Source organism: Thalia democratica, chromosome 3 (assembly GCF_965202585.1).
Source record: "Thalia democratica chromosome 3, ktThaDemo2.hap1.1, whole genome shotgun sequence".
NCBI classification, from domain to species: domain Eukaryota; kingdom Metazoa; phylum Chordata; class Thaliacea; order Salpida; family Salpidae; genus Thalia; species Thalia democratica.
Window position 1 is genome coordinate 35,757,217 of NC_139167.1, and position 18,471 is coordinate 35,775,687.

General features: G+C 23.8%; 1 protein-coding gene across 1 annotated transcript; it reads left to right on the forward strand.

Moving 5' to 3' along the window:
* Nucleotides 1-7,724: 7,724 nt before the first annotated feature.
* LOC145831865 (uncharacterized) lies at nucleotides 7,725-18,225 on the forward strand. Its single transcript, XM_082939212.1, has 8 exons — nucleotides 7,725-7,883; nucleotides 9,155-9,293; nucleotides 12,023-12,189; nucleotides 12,981-13,108; nucleotides 13,240-13,490; nucleotides 14,972-15,550; nucleotides 16,110-16,252; nucleotides 17,792-18,225. The coding sequence occupies exons 1-8, from the start codon at nucleotides 7,740-7,742 to the stop codon at nucleotides 17,975-17,977; spliced, it is 1,737 nt and encodes a 578-aa protein (XP_082795338.1). The 5' UTR covers nucleotides 7,725-7,739; the 3' UTR covers nucleotides 17,978-18,225.
* Nucleotides 18,226-18,471: the final 246 nt, after the last annotated feature.

The window sequence follows — 18,471 nt, forward strand, 5'->3', positions numbered from 1 at the left end:
TTGTAGTTTTATATTAAGCTTAGTTTTCATTCTATAACACTGACTAATAAATACTGACTACATTTGATAGCCTATTAAAATAATAGTTAATAATATTTAAATAGTTTAAACTGGTTTTTCGAAAATATACTATATCTGGTAAGTTTCTTTAAGGTTTTTGATATTCTAATAAAGTGTTTCAGTAGTTGTAACATAAACTGCGTTTCAAAAAATAGTAGTTTATCTTACTTCGTGCCCCCCTAGTACGTTTCAAGCTCCACCTCTTCATTTAAAATTTTTTGAATATTGTAAAGAAACTTATATGCTTTGAAACTGTTTGCAATTTTCAATAAACAGATCAATATAACCAAACATTTTGGGTTTCAAGAAAAGTACAGTAGGTGGTACATTCCAACTTGAACTATTTACACTGTTTATTGAGAAGCAGTACGTCAGTAATTACCAGTACAAGTACAAAATGGGCGTGTGGTAATTTCAGTGTTTGTACTTAAACCGAGTTGCTATAAAACACCTGTTAGTTTTGGTTTATTTCAACTTATTACATTTTTAAATTATAACAAAAAAAATTTATTAAAATAATACAATTCTTAGCTAAAATAAAGTTGTTATCAAGCACGTGTAAGTTTCTTTTAGTAAGCTAAAATTTAATTTAACAAAAAAACATTAAACCGTTTGATTATAAAAAAACGTTATCAATTTAATTTCAAATGAAAACTAGATTGTTTATTGAAAAAAAAAAAGTATGTTTTTTTTTATATAAAAGTTTTAAATAAAGCAATACATTTTGTAAAGCATTTATTTTCACACTTTATTCTATGCTAATGTTTTTATCGAAAAGTATTATACAAAAATGTTGACAACAAAATACTTTTATAGAAAAGAGAAAGACCAACAAATCAGTGTTGATAAGAATTATTGAGTTTTGTTTAAAAAATTATTGAAATTCAATAGTTTTTATACTGTAAATAGAGTATACAGGTGGGCGCCTGTATGGTCCAGCGGTTTGGTTCTCCGACCGCCGATCCTGTTTTTTTACCTTACTACTCTTTAAGGTATTTTTAAACAAAAAAATTATTTAATGTTTGCATTGCTTAAACAAATTTATGTATAGTTTTATTTTTTACTTTCAGTGTATCTTTTACACTATACGAAACTATAATGGAGATATTTTTTATCAATGTATTCTTTCTTTTTTTTAGCTTCAAATTAAATGTGAAACATGGAATATAAACTACGTAGTCCTAAATTACAAAATTTAAAGTAATTTGGTTAAATGTTTAAAAACTTAATTTAATTACTCAAGTAAGCTAATTAAGTTATATTTTAAGTAGTTATTGTTTATTTTACTTTTTCATTAGGAACCAAAAAGTTATCTTTTTTTAAAACTTTTACTTGTGTTTTACGTACTTTCTTAAGTGGAAAGTATCTTTTTGTTGTAAGATTTATTTTAATAACTGAAAATTAAAAAACCATACTAAAAGTTTAGAACTTGGGAAGGAAAATGAGTTAAAATGTTTAAAATACATTACAAACAAAAAAATCTTTTAGTTATGAGCTACAACATGTTATGCAGATAACAATTGAGAAACCTTAACAGTAAAATTTAAATTTCTTGTTGTAGAAAGTACAGTATCACTGAGCGGATTTAAAATTATTAAAGCTTTATAAAATTCTTTCATCTTGTGTGTTAACATATAAGAACTAGGTTCAGTTAAATATGCATTTACAGATCGCCAAATAAGAAATTCAAGAATTAACTGCTTTAGTTGAAAAAGAAACTTATTTATTGAAGTTCTTACTTAGATACTAGTAAAATGAATGTTTTTATAACTTTAAAATTGTATGAGTTATTATAGTTTTAGTCTGAGCTATATTCAATATAGAAAAATTAATCCAACTAGGCTGTTATCAGTAGTACAATGATGCACTAATATAATTTGAAATAAATAGTTCATACACTTCTACTCACCAAAAAAGTTATTCAAAATGTTATTATTTATCAGATGAATCTAGGTTAAACTTATCAAAATTTATATGATATTTAAAACAGGATAAAAAGATAGTGAACTTTTAAAAGCACAAATGATATTTTTCTTTTTTGTAGTACATAGTTTTTAAAAACTAAAAATTTTCACAATATCACACACTAAGGAATGTCAGGTATTGATTCTATAAATATTTAAATTTACTGAAAACTTTATTAATGCGTTAAAAGTTTTCAATATCTCCTCAAAGTTAGCTTTAAAACTAAAAATGGTGCTTTTTTACATTAATACTCTTTAAAATACTTTAATAAATATATTTTCAAACTATGCTTTGGTAAAATAAAACAAGCTAAAAAGTTACACATGTTCTTTGATTAGAACTTATCTAAAGGTCATTGTTTTATGTTCGCTCTTAGTAAATTTAAGGTATTAATGAAGTTTTGTTGATCATGAAAACAAAAGCCATTGCACTACTAATTTTTCAAATGACTACATTGTAATTATTTGATCCTACTTTGATAAAAGTAACAAAAATTATAAACATCTTATACCTGATACAATAAACTTTTGTGAATAAAAAATGTACAATTGTACATTTGTTTTAAACAAACTTTTATTTAAAAATGAAGTCAAATTACCATTAAAAATCTTTCAAAAAGTTAACCGGTTTCAAAAACACTTTTTTAGCTTGTTTTGTTGAAGTACATTTGAAAAAACTTAAAGTATACATTTAGAAAATAAAACACCAGAATTAAACTTACTCAATTATTTTTGATACATACTTGTAACTGCCGCAAAAATGAGATAAATATTGTTCGTGGTTGACATGTACTAACGCGTGGATTAATTCAAAACAAAACTTCAGCCAAGGATATTCATACAATTGCGACAGATTATTATCATAGAAAACGTTTGTATTGACAACAGAAAAAAAGAGCTTATTTTGAAGACATTGTAGCATATTTTTCATTGTTTTTAATACAGAGACAGCAAAGTTCTTTTAAAAAATCTAATAAACAATACAAAAAGAGTGTATAAAAATCTTAGTATTAAAATCTTTTGTTAAACAAAACAGTTTTACAGCAGAAAAAGTTAGTTTTATTTTGTTGCTGAAAAAAAGTGTTATAGTTAACAAGGTAAAATGAAGTTTAATTCAAATAAAAATATGTATGTTTGTTACCTTTTTAGACTATAAAATAGCTTTAGGTTATAGTGTTATAACAATATTTATTTGTAAAAATAAGTTATAATAAATATAAGAGAGCTAGATACATTCAATACTACAGTAAAGTGTTACTGTTCTTTTTTATTGAATTTTATTATTTGAATCATTTTATCGATTTTATACATTTAAATATGTTATAGTTCACCGTTTGAAATTATATGACTTCACAGAAGTTTTCTGTTCAAAATTTTTTTTAATAAATGTTTAATGCGTCAACAATTAGACTGTATGGTTGTATACAATAAAATTTTTAATTAACTTTTGGTTGGTATTGTGTTGGTATATTTTTTTACGTACTAAGAAACATTATACAAAACAAATTATAATTTTCTTGTGTATATACAAACGGGTTATGAAAGTTTATGCACATTTTTTTATTTGTGCATCAATAAGTCACGAGTTTTAAGGTATTTAATGAAATGCTTAGTTTAATAGCTATAAAGCATTTGTTTTAAATTTGATTGCTTTGAGGTTTAGTCAGCAATTTAATATTAGGTAGCTTTAACTTCGGTTGCATAAATTGAAATACAATTATAAAACTTTACAACGCTCTTGAACATATTTTTATGTTTTTAATTGTTTTTTGTGCTGTACATGATAACATACATTCCATTTTTTACTGTACATAATAACGATAACTATAAAACAAATAATAAGTAAAGTTTATTTTAGTAATTATTTTGTTATACATTGTCATTTATTTAATTCAAAACTCTAACTTAGTTTTAATAAACATATGTTAAGTGGTTTCTATTATTTTTAGTTTAATAGTGTAGATAGTAGGACAGTAGAATTAGGCTTAATTTTCAATAACGTTAAAAATAATTAGAAACACTTATTAAAAAATTTAACATATTTTTGAACAATTGTAATACTGTTTAAGATGATTTTTTTCAATCACTTTTTATTATTAAAAAAAAGACTACTTGTACTTTAAAAGGATAAACCTCACACACATATAAAAGTAGAATTTGTTGTAATAACGAGTTGTAAATTTTTTAACTTGCAGAAAGAAAAAAAATATTATTAGTTTATTTCAAAGCAGCGTTTGTTACCAAAATAAAAAATCTTATACTTGTTTTAAATCTTATCAAAAAACTGTTCAAAAAACATAAACTAAGTTTTTGCGTTTTACAACATAAAAATTTTAAATATTATTAAAACTAAAACACAATAAAAACTGTATTTTCTTTTTTTTTATCAGAATGGTTTATTGTATTTTAAAAATAATTGAATAGTTATTTTCTTAACTAAAATCTTAACTAATTAATTAGTTCTCTTTAGTACTTACAATTTTTAAATGTTTGAATAATTAATTAAAGCTTTTTCAGTACAATTTTCAAACATATTTGCTTAAATACTTAATTTTTTTTTTAACTATTCTTACAACATTGTAAATGATCAAAATTCTATGGTTAGCCAAAGTTTAGAAGATAATAATTTTACGTAGGCCGCAAAACGTTTCCTAAATAATTTCATATTGATAAAAACATTATGAACTAAAAAGCAAAGAAAATGTTTATCAAAATTTTAACAAAAAAATAAGTATTATTAGAAACTATTTCAATCATTAAATTTATAAACGGTAAATTTTTCTGTATAACTTTTTATATTTTAGTTTTAAAGACAGTTCTATTGCTAAAACTTAAACTAAACAAATGTTTAGTCTTTTGTACATTGATTACTTCTAAAGAAGTAACACAATATTTAAATACAAGAATTTAAAACTAGATTTGAAAAAAAACGGTTAAAACATAAAGTTAAACTATTTTAATTTTAGTAATGTTAAGTTTATATAATGTGAAAGTAAAAGGAAGGTTGTGGTTAGATAAAAATTTTAGAAAACGCTAAGTTGAAAATTTTCAATGGAAAATCGTAACATAAAAGATAAATGCTTTTATTTTTGAATAATTGAAAAAGTGATGTTTCCAGCGTGAAGCAGCGTTACTAAACTGTAATTATGAAACTTTCTCAACGCAACTTGTGTTATGAATTGAGTTTGTTGAAAAATGCGTTTTACGTGAAATTTGTGAAAAAATCTGGTTACAAGGCGAACTGGCGACGCGCGTGCTTTTGGGTAGGGCTGCTGATAAATCAAATATTTTAAATATTAAGAGGTGTTATTACAAACTTTTGTAATAAATTGTATAAATTTGTATGAAATGAAAATTAATCACTTTTGGTTTATTCATAATGGAAAATATGTTTGTGTTGCTATTAATTAAAAGAACTTAGACAACTCATGGCGTTACATTAATAGCCTGACGATTTTTTACGAATTTTCAAAAGATATGCCCTACAACTAAACATAATATTTTATTTTTACTTAATGCGTATCACTGATTATGCTTTGGTTTAAGTTATCAATTGAAATTATTTTGTAAAATTATTTATGTTTTTATATATAAAGCAAGTTGAAAGCTTTGTTCAAGTTTTAGTTACAAAACTTCAACAAACTTCCTTACAAAGGTTTTAATTCACACAACAATCTAATCAACGAAGTTTATTCAACTTTTCTATTAATAGTAAATTCAAAGTTGTTACTTTTCTAAAGTATGTTGCCTGTCAGCATTCAAGCTTACTTAAAAACAGTTTCACTACTGGAAATTTTAAATCGTGCTGATATTCAACCACGCTTCCAAAAAGAGAGATCAAAAAAGGATAGGGAAACATGTGAGTATCGAAACGAAGAAGTTTGTATATAAATTTGATTTGTAATTTATATGACATTTGCGCATTGTTAGTGGTCAGCGGTAAGTAAGATGAAGGTTTTGCTCACTGAAACTTTCTATAACATGACAAACTTAAGCCAATGGATTGTTTTTTCTTTTAATTTTTTTATTTTAATAAAGTTCAAAGTCAAAAGAGCTTTACACTTCAAGTTAAGTAGCAGCTTTAGTAGAAATGTAGGATTATATATGTATGTTGTGTGCATTTATGTTGTGATTAAAGGTAGCTTTTCATTACAATGTGGTCTACATTTGATAAAAGTATCTTTGTAAAGTATCTGGTTATGTTTAATATATATTTTACTCTTTTTTTTTATCGAATATAAAACGACCAGGTGTTTTAAGCTTTACTGTGTTATGAAAGTTTTGTTTTTTTACAAAAATTTTATAAAAACTACAGTTAAAGTAATTCACATCGTATCTGTTTTTTTAAAAAACTATATCATCAAAAATCATTTTAAAGTTTTTATATTTTAGAGTTTTATAAAAGGTCTAAATATAAATTTAAGAAAAATGCTTATCAAAAACAACGAAACATAAAAAAGAACAAAAAATTAATGTCAAAACACAATTTTTTAGTTTTTTTTAATATCTAAACCTTAATTAATAAATTCAAATACAGAAAGAAAAATTTTCGGAAAACAAAAAGATATTTTTTCCAAGTTGACAAAAAGTTTTTGAAAGTGGTGAGACTTTTTTTAATTCATACATGTCATGAGCAAACACAAATGTGTAAATGACATTATGACAAATGATGTATGCCATATGGCATCCAGTAATGGAAGGCATATTTTGTTACAATATTACCGTCATAATTATTATTTTTAGAAAATAACTTCAAAATGTCATTATACGTGCAAATGAAGAATTAGTTTAATTCTTTATCTTTTTTTTTGCTCTTAATTAGCGTAAAAAATAGTAGTACTTCTACTAACACCTTACAGAAACTAAAAATAGAGTTGTGTCTATCAAGACTAATCTAAATTAAAATGGGAATATTTTTAGCAATACTATCATTTAAAAAAGTTCAGCAAAAATTTTTAAATCGACTTTTTTGTAAAATTGTACTTTAAAACTCAACTTTTTAAAATCATTAAATTGTGCTATATATAGCTAGAGTTTAACGCTTTTAAATTATTTTTATACATAACACATACTTAAGATTTTTGAAATTATTATAAAATAAACTTAAATCAGTTTAGTTTAGTAAGGTTATCATGGTAGGTAGAAAAAAAATAATAAGCATACAAAATCAAAAAACTTTGTTTTGTTAAAGCTTAAAATACTAGTTTAAGTTGCTAAGTTTACTATTCTTTATTAGTGTTTAAGTTTTGTATGCATATCTGAAGTCAGTGTATTTTACAGTTGTATTAGCAAACTAAAAGTAACAAAGTAACTTTTATACTTAGGCTTTATATAGTTATTATTTAAGAATTTTATTAAACTTTTACAACTGTTGTAAAACAATATTTAATTTTTTTACTTTGTCTATGGCTAATTTAGTAGTATTTTTAATGAAAATAAATAATTACGATAAAAAATAAACTAGCTTAAATTTGATGAAACTATATAAACTTTTGTATCCTTACTAATACTGTTTCATTATTTTACATTGTTTCCTGTACTTTAAAAACGTAAAATAATTTATTATTTATTATTTGAATTCCGAACATCTAAAAGCTTTTAGGAGATCTTTTTTTAAACCAGCTTTGAATAAGTTATCAGCTTCTAACGTTAATTCAGTTTATCTCAATAATTTTCACTAACAAAGAAGTGTGAGTCAAGTTCAAAGCTGGGACTATGACGTCACAATTGTGGAATTCGACAAATAATGATGTACTAATTAAAAATACAATTATAAGTCACTCTATTTTTATAGTTCAGTGTCTGCTCGGAGTTTTACTTAACACTGGAATATTAGTTGTATTCTTTGTAATGAAACAGGTTTAAAATTAATTGTTAGTTTTAAACTAGTAAAGAAAGTTAATATTTTTTATCTAAAACTATTATACTTTTTTATTTTTTATATAGTTGTTAAAATATTTAATTACACTTTTAATATTTGTTTGAAACCAACATACTAACTTTGTTTTTAAATACAAGTTTTCTATAACTTTAAGTACCTTGTTGTACTTAAACCTTAAACTTATATCTTATTTTTTTTTAGAAAAGTAAAATTTGTTCGTTTTCGATTTACTTAACTTCTTAATTTCTTTACAAACTATCGCATGATTTTAGTTAAATAAAAATTTACATGCATTTACATTTAAATAATCTATCTTAATTAGCCTTTCCTGTTAATGGCATTCTGAAAACAAGTAGTGGTCTTTTTTTGTCACGAGTTTTTATATAAAGTGCTATGTAAAAAATTTACTTTTAAAGAAATTTAGAATTGTTTGTAATTAAAAACAAAATTATTATACAACTTGTAGAAAAAATGCTATTTAAAAAGTTTGAAATATTAAGAACTACAAAAAAAAACTTGAACTAAAAAAATTTAAACTACATAGATATATAGATATATAACTTTATATGAAAGGGCAACCTTATCGATAGTGATTATTTTAAAAGCCAAACTGAAACCAAGTAACAATAAACTTAAACTCGCCTGTTGACGTGTTTTATTGGATAATGAATATTTTTTAGAAACTTCGATTTTCCTAATGAAATTATAAATTATGTTTTCAGCTACCAACTTTATTTTAAGCTGGTATAAGACAAATTTTAAGAATTTATTTTGAAAAATTAGGTTAATTATAGTATAAAATTGTTATCTTTTGACGGAATTATTATAAGTTTTCTAATGATAGATCATAATAACTTAGTTCATCTCGAAAAGATGCAGCTATAACTTATACACGCAATATAAATATATTGCACATAAAATAATTTTATAATCATTAGTGATTTAAAGTTTACAAATGATGTTTAAGATAGTTATAAATTTCATTTATCAAACGTTAATGAATAGTTCAGTTGGCTTTTTAATATTATATCTTTATTTTGTAGGGCTTGTTAATTTTAAAAAAACCTAAGTGCCTTAATTAGTAGTAATATATAAGTTTTTAATTTTTTACTATAAAATTGGACGTTTTTTATTTGATTAAGAAGAAATGTTTTGTAACTTAAGTTTATTTTAATGATGAAAACTTTAGCTCAACTGAATGAGCAGTAGTTTCTATTTTTTATCTAAGAAATTGATTAACTGTTTTTAGGTTCGAGGATCAGTGTACGCATCTTACATGATTCAAATTGCAATCACTGACGTTTTAGTTTGTATCACGTGGTTATTATTTTCTTCACTTAATATTTATCACATAAACCAATTAAGCTACAAAAACCAGATATTAAACGGTTCGTTTAAATTGTTAGTACAAAAAAAAATCGTAAATATATATATATCGTTCATATTTAAAAAAACTTATAACCTTTTACTGTTAAGAAAACTAAGTTTTAAACTCAAGTATTTTAGATAATAATAAACAAGTTTATATCTAAAACGTTTAATAAAACTTTTAATGATAATAACTCAAAACTGATAAATTTAACTTTTAGTTATCTACAATATATTCAGAGTTTTGTATATAAATAACATTGAAATTAATTTCTAATTAAAATTAAAAACTAATAATTAAGTTGTCATTTTTCTTTTAACAAGATCAAGATTTATTTCAAAGAATTGAATTTTTATCTTCAAAACAACTATTATCAAATTTTACATATTTATGCGAAAAAATTAGGAGTACATACTTGCTTTTTATTTTAAAGGATTGTAGTAATTTTTGTTCTTATATCTGCTATAGTTTTTTATTATAAATTTTTTATTTAATCTTTACACTTAAATAGTCTACAAATTTCAACTTTATTTTTACACAAACTTTAATTGTATTTTAAATACTTTAATTTTTTTTTGGAATGAGGTTTTATTATCGATTTTTTAATCCCGTTAGCTGCATAGTTACAACAAATTTGTTTTGATTCACACATTTTGAATACAAGTTTCATCAAAAAACACACCATAAACAAAGTTACTCTCATGCCACTGTTTTTTTCACATTTAGGCTATTAATTAATAATTTAAAACTAAAACTAAAAAAATCTTAGTTATCCTTAGATCGATATTTGTATGTGTGTAAAGTTCAGGTAACCTATAATAATTTTAAACTCTATAAGAGTTTTAGTTTTTGAATTTGTTAAATGTCATTAAAAAGATAACTCTTATTTTGAATAGTTTTAAGTAACAAATAGAAATAGTTATTAAATTAGACATTTTTAAAATATTTCAAACTTAAAAAAGTTTCCTACTTATTTTGTATTGCTAATACCAAAGGCTGTTTATTTAATTGTTAAAATAATAAGTGTTTAAAATTTTTATAAAAGTAATGAATAATTATAATATTTGTTAAAAATGTTGCTAATTATTTTTAAGTATTGTAACATTTTACTTTTTGTTTCATATTACTTTTAGTTAAAAACTTATTCGAAATAATTAATAACATGTACTATATTTATAAAATTTGTTATTTTATCGTTTACAAAAACATTGAACAGTTTTTTGTACTTTCGAGAAAATATGCGTTTGATCAACTTAAAAACTGTGAAAAAAAATTGAAATTGCTTAGAAATATTTGAATAAAAATCAGAAGTGATTTTTTTTTCTATTTAAAATTAATACATTTTTAACCTATTTAATCAAAAAGATTAAAAGTAGACTGACTGTTACAAGTGAAATTTAAAAGAAGTCTGAACTGATTTGCCACTGTTTAATGTCAGAATAAGTTCAATTATTATTGTATCGTATAATTGGTCTTCATTTAAATTAATACTGATTGACAGTATTTAAACATGACAGAAAACATCGATTGTTTAAGTAGGCGAAACCCCATGTTGTTTTAAAATATATTTTACCAAGGGTTAAACTAATATTGAATAAGTAAATTAGTGTGTTTTTAGTCGCAATAAAAGAATGTTTAAACAGCATTGTTAAGTAGCTTTCCTTTTAAGCAATAACTTCGTGAGCATTGGATCTATTTATTGATTTTGTCATATCATATAATCAATACTCAGTTGTTTATGTATGTAGTATGCTACCGCCGTCATAATTTTCTTCGAATTTATTTACTAAAAACATACAAGGCAACATACGTAAGCCTGATATTTGTTATAATTCTCTCAAAGTAAACCGGAAAATGTTGTACAATTATTATGTTTCTTCTTAAGAAAGCATGTACTATTGGTTTGACACGTTATAATTATAATTATGATTCTCTTTGTATATTTTTTATTTTTATATTTTGTATTAGATTTTTTTAGTCATTGATTAACATTTAAGCTTTTCAAAAGTTAAAATTGCACTACTATTATTTTTGTTCTAATTATTTAGCAATAAGACAATGCTTCTTTTACACGACACCATTATTTTAACTTTAGTAACGTAGAAAAATTTTTTTTAAACCCTGTATTTATTACATTCTTTTTAGAAGATATAGTTAAGTATTCACTTACTCAAAACTTTATTTGTTTGAAATAACACAATTACAAGATTATAATAAGCCAAAATCAAAACACTTAACATATTTTAAACTTTTATGTAGAACCAAAAACTTTAAACTTAAAACATGTCGGGTATTAATATTTGATAAATTCCAAAAAAAAACTTTTGATTTTTAGTTAAAAACTAATTTTTTTTGGTTTAACTATGCAGACTAATTCTGACAATAAAGGAAAATTTTTAATTACACAAACGAAAAGTTCAAATTGCAAATTACAAATTTTTCTAATGTTGTAAATACGTTTGGTATTAATATTTGATAAGCTCATACAAAGTATTTGACTTAAAAATTTCAAGCAAATTTTTTAAACTTGTTTTAATAGACTAAAATAAGTAAAGAAAGAGTATAAATTATCCAATTAAGATTTGAAAAATTTACATAGTGGGCTTACATTTTTGGTCATAAATTAAAAAAAAAACTAAGAGAAAAAAACAAATTACCTATGTTGTAAAATTTTAGCTTTAATTTCAAAAAAAAAAAGCTTGAAACTAATGAACAAACAAAACTTTTTTCAATAACAACTTACTACAGAAGGAGGCGACCCAATTGATTCAAGTTTCGATATGAAGTTAATAAATTCAGTGGTAACGGTATACAACTTTCATTTTCATATAAATATATTTCTACTGGCTGCAATGAGTGTAGAAAGATTTGTTGCTGTTTGGAAGTCAATTAGATGTCAAAGATATCAGTTTAACGTTAGTTTTAAATACTTATATAGATTATCTGCAAAAATGAATAAAAAAACAGTTATTATTTTCTTCGTTATGAAAATAATTGTTTTGTTTAACTTTAAAATTTTTTGTAAAAGTTTTGAAAATTTACTTAGAAAATAGTATAGTTCCCGAGACAAATAGTTTTTAATGAAAACAGAATTTATGTTATAAGCATGTTTTCTTCTTATTTTATTTCCTAAAATATTTTCGCTCGACTAAAACAAAAGTTTAAAGCTTCCTTCATATAATTTTGTGTTTTATATTAATTATTTTTTTTTCGAAGTTGTTAACTACTACCATCAAAAAAAACACAATTAGATAAATTTAAACATTTTCAAACGTTTTGATAAACATTTGATAAAGTAATTTATAAAAATAATCTTTTAAAAGATCTATATTTAAAACTTATAGTAGTTAATTTGTATAAATAACCCGTTATTTTTAGATTTAGGCACACAAATTGAAAGAAGCATTTTAATAAAACAGCTTAAACTGCGTTTTACGGATTATGTTTTGAAATGAACATTGTGTGTTAGCAAAAAATTTGTTGTATAAAACAACATATAATAAATTCTTTGAACTTATTTAGCTTTTCTAAATTTTAATTATCATCGTCCACATATTTATATTTATGTCTTAGTATTTGTTTTAACCAAGTGCTTTTTACTATTAAAGATTTGGAATAAAATAAATATTTAAAGAAAATACTGTTTTGTTATACGTAAGACTAATATAACATTAGTTAATGATAATTATAATTGTTATTTTTACAGAAAAAATTAACATACATTATAAGTGGATTGATGTGGATTATTGCTTTTATTTGTGTTTTGCCGAGCATCATTGACGGTAAACTTGGTTTTGGTGATCAAAAAGAAATTGGTTCAAAAAATGATAAACTGTGAGAAAATCTAAATACTTTTTAATATTCACTTTTCATTATGCAAAAACATTTTTTTTATGATTTCCAAGCTTAGATACAAAAGTATGTATGTAGTCTTTACATAGTTCACTTATAAAAAGTTTTTTTAGTTTCAGCGAACATACTGGAAACGAAGGACCAGAGTGGAAATATTGGAATGATTGCCATTTCGTTTTCAAAGCAGCAATTGATTGGAAAATAAAGTATAAACTCGATATCATTAATATAGAAAGCGTCCCAGGATATAACATATCTGCTTTTAACTGCACAAATTTCATGTGCAATATCGCTTATTCATATTATAGTGTCAAAACAGTTTATTCTTGTGAAGAGTTAAAAAACGACATTAGTGAATATGATAGTTAGTTTTAGTTAAACTAATTCTTGTTGGTATTTAGACGTTCTTCCTCTTAAATGATTAAAGCCATGAATTTTTAAAGCCACTAAACTTATTTATAACTTGAAAGAAATTGATATATACATATATATATATATATTAGATATTAATATTAACTTTTAATATTATAGATTATTCAATAACTATTATAAAATTAATAATACACAAAATCATCTTCCACAGAGCCCACTTGGAGGGCTTTTAGATAAACTATTGAGAAAGTTTGAGTTTAAAAATAACAGAACATATGTTTGATAAAAAATATCATTGATTTTTATTGTTAGCTGTTGGTTCGAAATTAATTGCACTCTGCTAAACATTAATACAAAAGTTATACAAAAGAACAAAAAACACTATGACGTACTTATGAATTATTGTAGAGTACAAATGTTCAGTGCAAAAACTAATCTTCTTTCTGAAGACTAAACAATCAACTAAAATTCACAAAACTACAAACAAGTGAATATTACATTAAATACTTTAAAAGCTATTGAGTTGAAGAACTAACGGCCTTTGTGTATGCGATGAAAAAAATAGGGTTACTTAAACAAGAATAGTGAAATATGTCGTCATATAAAAAAGCTTCTCTTAATATTCAATAAATTTTAAAATATTTAATATAATAGTTACATACTTGTAGTTTTGTGAAATTTAGTTGTTTGTTGAGATGGAAGCTTAATTTTTGCACTGAATGTTTTTCATCTACAACATTTCATAATTACGCCATAGATAAATAAATAAATTTATATATATATATATATATATATATATATATAGATACAATGTAAATAGTATACTCAGTACAAAACAAACACTGAGTTTTTATTACTAAAATTATGATGCTTGTGCACTAGTATCATAAATTGGTATTTATTCATAATAAATCTAATTTGCACTATCTCTTATTCATATAATAATGTTAAAACAGTTTAGTCTTATAAATTAGTATTTATCGGTAGAAACTAGTACATACATATGTTTATAAGTGATATTATGTAACAAAATAAGTCATGTTTAAATACACTATACTTTTTGAAAACTATGAAATATATTTTAATTTCAAACAATTAGTTTGAAAGTTCGATTTTAAAAACCTACAAAAAATTAATATGGAGTTAATAATAAATTGATAAAAACTCATAAAATCTGTTCGTATCTCTTGTTTGGGTTTGTTTATTGATTATTATTAAGACAAGTTCAAGCTTTTGTAAATAAAATGTTGATTTTTGATGTTTTTTTGTTATAAGGTTTGTTAATGTTTTTTACAAGACTTAAAATGCAGTAAATTTAGCTTTAGAAACTAAAATTCGGTAATTTTATTTTTTAGTTTCAATTATTATCAAAAAGTTATTACATATACATGTTAATCATAGGGATTTTCTAAAACTCAGAACACTTGTTAAAACCGAATTTAACATTTAATGAGATATTCATTAAAACACCAGAAGACGAGGTACCAGATATCAGAGAAAATGAATATGAAGGGTTGTTGTACTACTATGGGGAATGGATTAAGAGTAATGGAACAAAACAAATTGAAAGTAGCTACACTTGTGCCCCAAACTACGAACACAAAACAAAAATATACAAGATTGCAGTCGACGTGGTCATTGGGTTTTTTCTTCCCTACGTCGCCATTGCAATCAGCTATTCAGGGATCGCCTACATGATCAACAAAAGAGCCAGGAGTCGAATGAACACCGACAGGAGCTTGTTTAACTCCAACGTTTCTACGATGAAACACAGCGACACGAAAGAAACCACGTTGAGCCCCATTGTCAAGTTCAACAAGTCTTCGGTGCCAAAACTGAAGTTGAGTCCGATGAACAGGATGGTGGAGCGGAAGAGGAGACCGGTGAGCAACGCATCAGCAAGTTCAACTGAGAGCTTCTTCACAGATCAGACCTGCGTTCAAGTCAGTCCGGGAATAAAAATGACTCCACCTAACTTCACCTGCCCAAGTAGAAGCAAGGAATTTGTGACAAAAACTGAAGAAAAAAAATCCGACAGATCTAAAAATAAAAGTACGTTTTGAGTTTCGAATATCAAAGCTTAAAACAATTTTTAGTCTTATCTATTTTGAAATTTTTATTTGATGATTAAATAATAAAAGAACAATTTAGAAGTTGCATAGTGCTTAGGATAGCCATCATTGAGTTTAATATTTAAAATAAGTATTATTAATAATTTATGAAAAATAGGTTAAGAATATTTATTTTTCTGATTTATCTTTGTATACACAAAATTATTTTTGCTAAGTTTGTACTTTGTTTATAACATTGAATTAACTAGTAAAGTACTATAGAAGCTTCTAGTTTTTTTTATATGTATATATAATCCATAAATAACCTTTTTTTAATTTTTTATTTGTTAGTTTATTTGTTTAATTATCTGTTGACATAAGTTATAATTTAAAGTAATTTAAATAAATTTCATTTGAACTTAATTAAATGAAGCAGTAAAATAAAATTGTATGTACCAAAGTAGAGAACAATAAAAATAATATTATTAAGCTTTTATTGACAACGCTAACAGTACAATATAACAACTAATACACTTGTTGAAAATCTCATTTTTTTACAGTGGGATATTTAAGTGTTAAAACCGCAGCTTACAAAAATGCTGAAAAACACATCAAGATTGCAAAAACAGTGACTGCCTACGTGATTGTCTTCTCAATATGCTGGTTGCCACAAAAAATATTCATGGTTGTTTACATTATGCAGGTTTGTAATATTAAAACAGATTATAAAAATCAGCTATTTTTAAATTCTAACTACTTTGACCTTCGATTTTAAGTTTAAAAGGCAGTCTAACAAAGAATTCTTTGTTTAAAAGTAAAAATACTCTAATTACTTGACGAATAAGTTATAAAAATAATAACATTTAATATGTTTTTAGCGGTTTTTAAGTTTAACTTTAGTATCTAATACAAAAATTTAATAACACTCTATCAACACGTTAGATATACTTTAAGCCTATTTATCTTAATTGTTTGTTCTATATAAATAATTATACAGTATAATTTTCTTGTTAAGCTTAAAATTAAATGTTTTTTATTGTTTTTTTTAAAAGCAAGATAAAGCTATTAAAGTATTCTATTACTTAAAATATACCTAGCAGATATTTGTTTAATAGCTAAAATATAATTAACTACACGTTATAAGAACAAGCAATTTTTCTGAAAATTATCGAATGTAAAATTAAAGAGTTGAAATTTTTTTCTAATAATTTCTTTTGTTTTGGGTTAATTATATTTCTAATATACATATAAAACAAATTTTTATCATCTATGATTACTATGTTATATTTGTTTTTTTTTTAAACTTAGTTTTGTTTTTCTTCAAAATTTTTTATTCAAGAAAACAGTTTTCGTTTTTACAAAACTTATTTTCTATAACTAGTAATCTTTTCTTCGTTTTTTTAATGCTTTTAAAGTTAAAAGTACAAATTAAAACATAGAAGTTGTATTTAATAATCTCATTATTCTTATTAATTTTTTTTTGATCATTACTTTAGTAAAAAAGTTATTTTTAAACATAAAATTTCCAAACCATTTTTATTAAATATTAGCAACTAGTTGCTGGTTAGCAACTTATATTTTTAAATAACACTTACACATTAAAAACATGCTATACAACTATAAAACTAATTGATCTAAATGTAGGTATAACGTTTTATTACCAGTTTATTGTTTAATGACTTGAAAAATAGTAATTTATTTAATGTTAGCGGCTGTTTAACAAATAGACAACGAATATAAATTAAGTTTAAAGTTTAAAAGTGAGACAATATGTTTGATTTAAGTCAAAGAGGTTTCAACTTCAAATTAACAGATAATTTTCAATATAAACGTTTATTAAGTTACAATAAGTTTATAAGTCGTTACTTTAGTACTGAAACATAAAAAATGACTTTTAAAACATACTGCAAAAAATAATGTAGGACTTGACTAGAGGTATTTATAATAAATGTTTATTTTTAATAATAGAATACTACAGTTTAAAAAAAATAAAACAGCTAAGCATTGCCAAAATCTATCAAGTTTTATTAAGACTAAGTTGTTGTTTTTTTGCTTATTTTTTTTAATTTTAAACTTTACATGATTACTTAAATAAACATGTGACGTTTAAAAACTTTTGTACGTGAAAAAACATATCGTTATTTATACTGTCTAGTTTTCATACGTTTTTTCTACATTTTAATAAAATGTAATGTATGATAAAATTAAATAACTTTTATTTGAGTCTAAACAAACTTTGTAGGGCTTCGAAGAAAAGGACCTATACTACTGCCATGCCATTATAACAACAGTCCGAATTATAAGTTTTTTCAGCGTTTTACTGAACCCTATTGTGTACGCCACAACACAGAGAGACATTAACAAGTACATAAGAAAGCACGTCGTTTCAAAATTGTACAAATGTTTCCTATTTCCTAATTTAAAATGAGGTACAGTAAGAACACTGCTAATACAAAGTTTGTAAATGAAGCGAACGATAGAAGCCCCAAAATCGATACAACAGTTGTCAGTCCTCTCTTGATATCAGAACGGATGAATAAAAATGCCGCTGAAACGAACCAATTAGAAAGCTTGTCGCCGATAAACGAAGAAAGCGATACATGACTTCGTAAGAGTTTTGAACTTATTGAAATCTATTGTATCATATCTTTCTGACTTGTGTTTATCACTGCCTTTTTCATAAAGATTAGTACAACGAGTAGCAATTTTTAATTTTTTTTTTTAAACCTTATGTTGAATTAATACTTATCTTATGATAATTTTTTCCTAAATAAATCTTAAAAGATGTATAAAGATATACTACGCTTTAAAACTTATTTTATTGGTTTATTTGCTTTGACAAAGTTAATCTGTTTTAAATCCTTTTTATTTAAAGATTTTAATTTTCGACAAAAACTAAAAAAAAATTGACAGCCTCTGTAT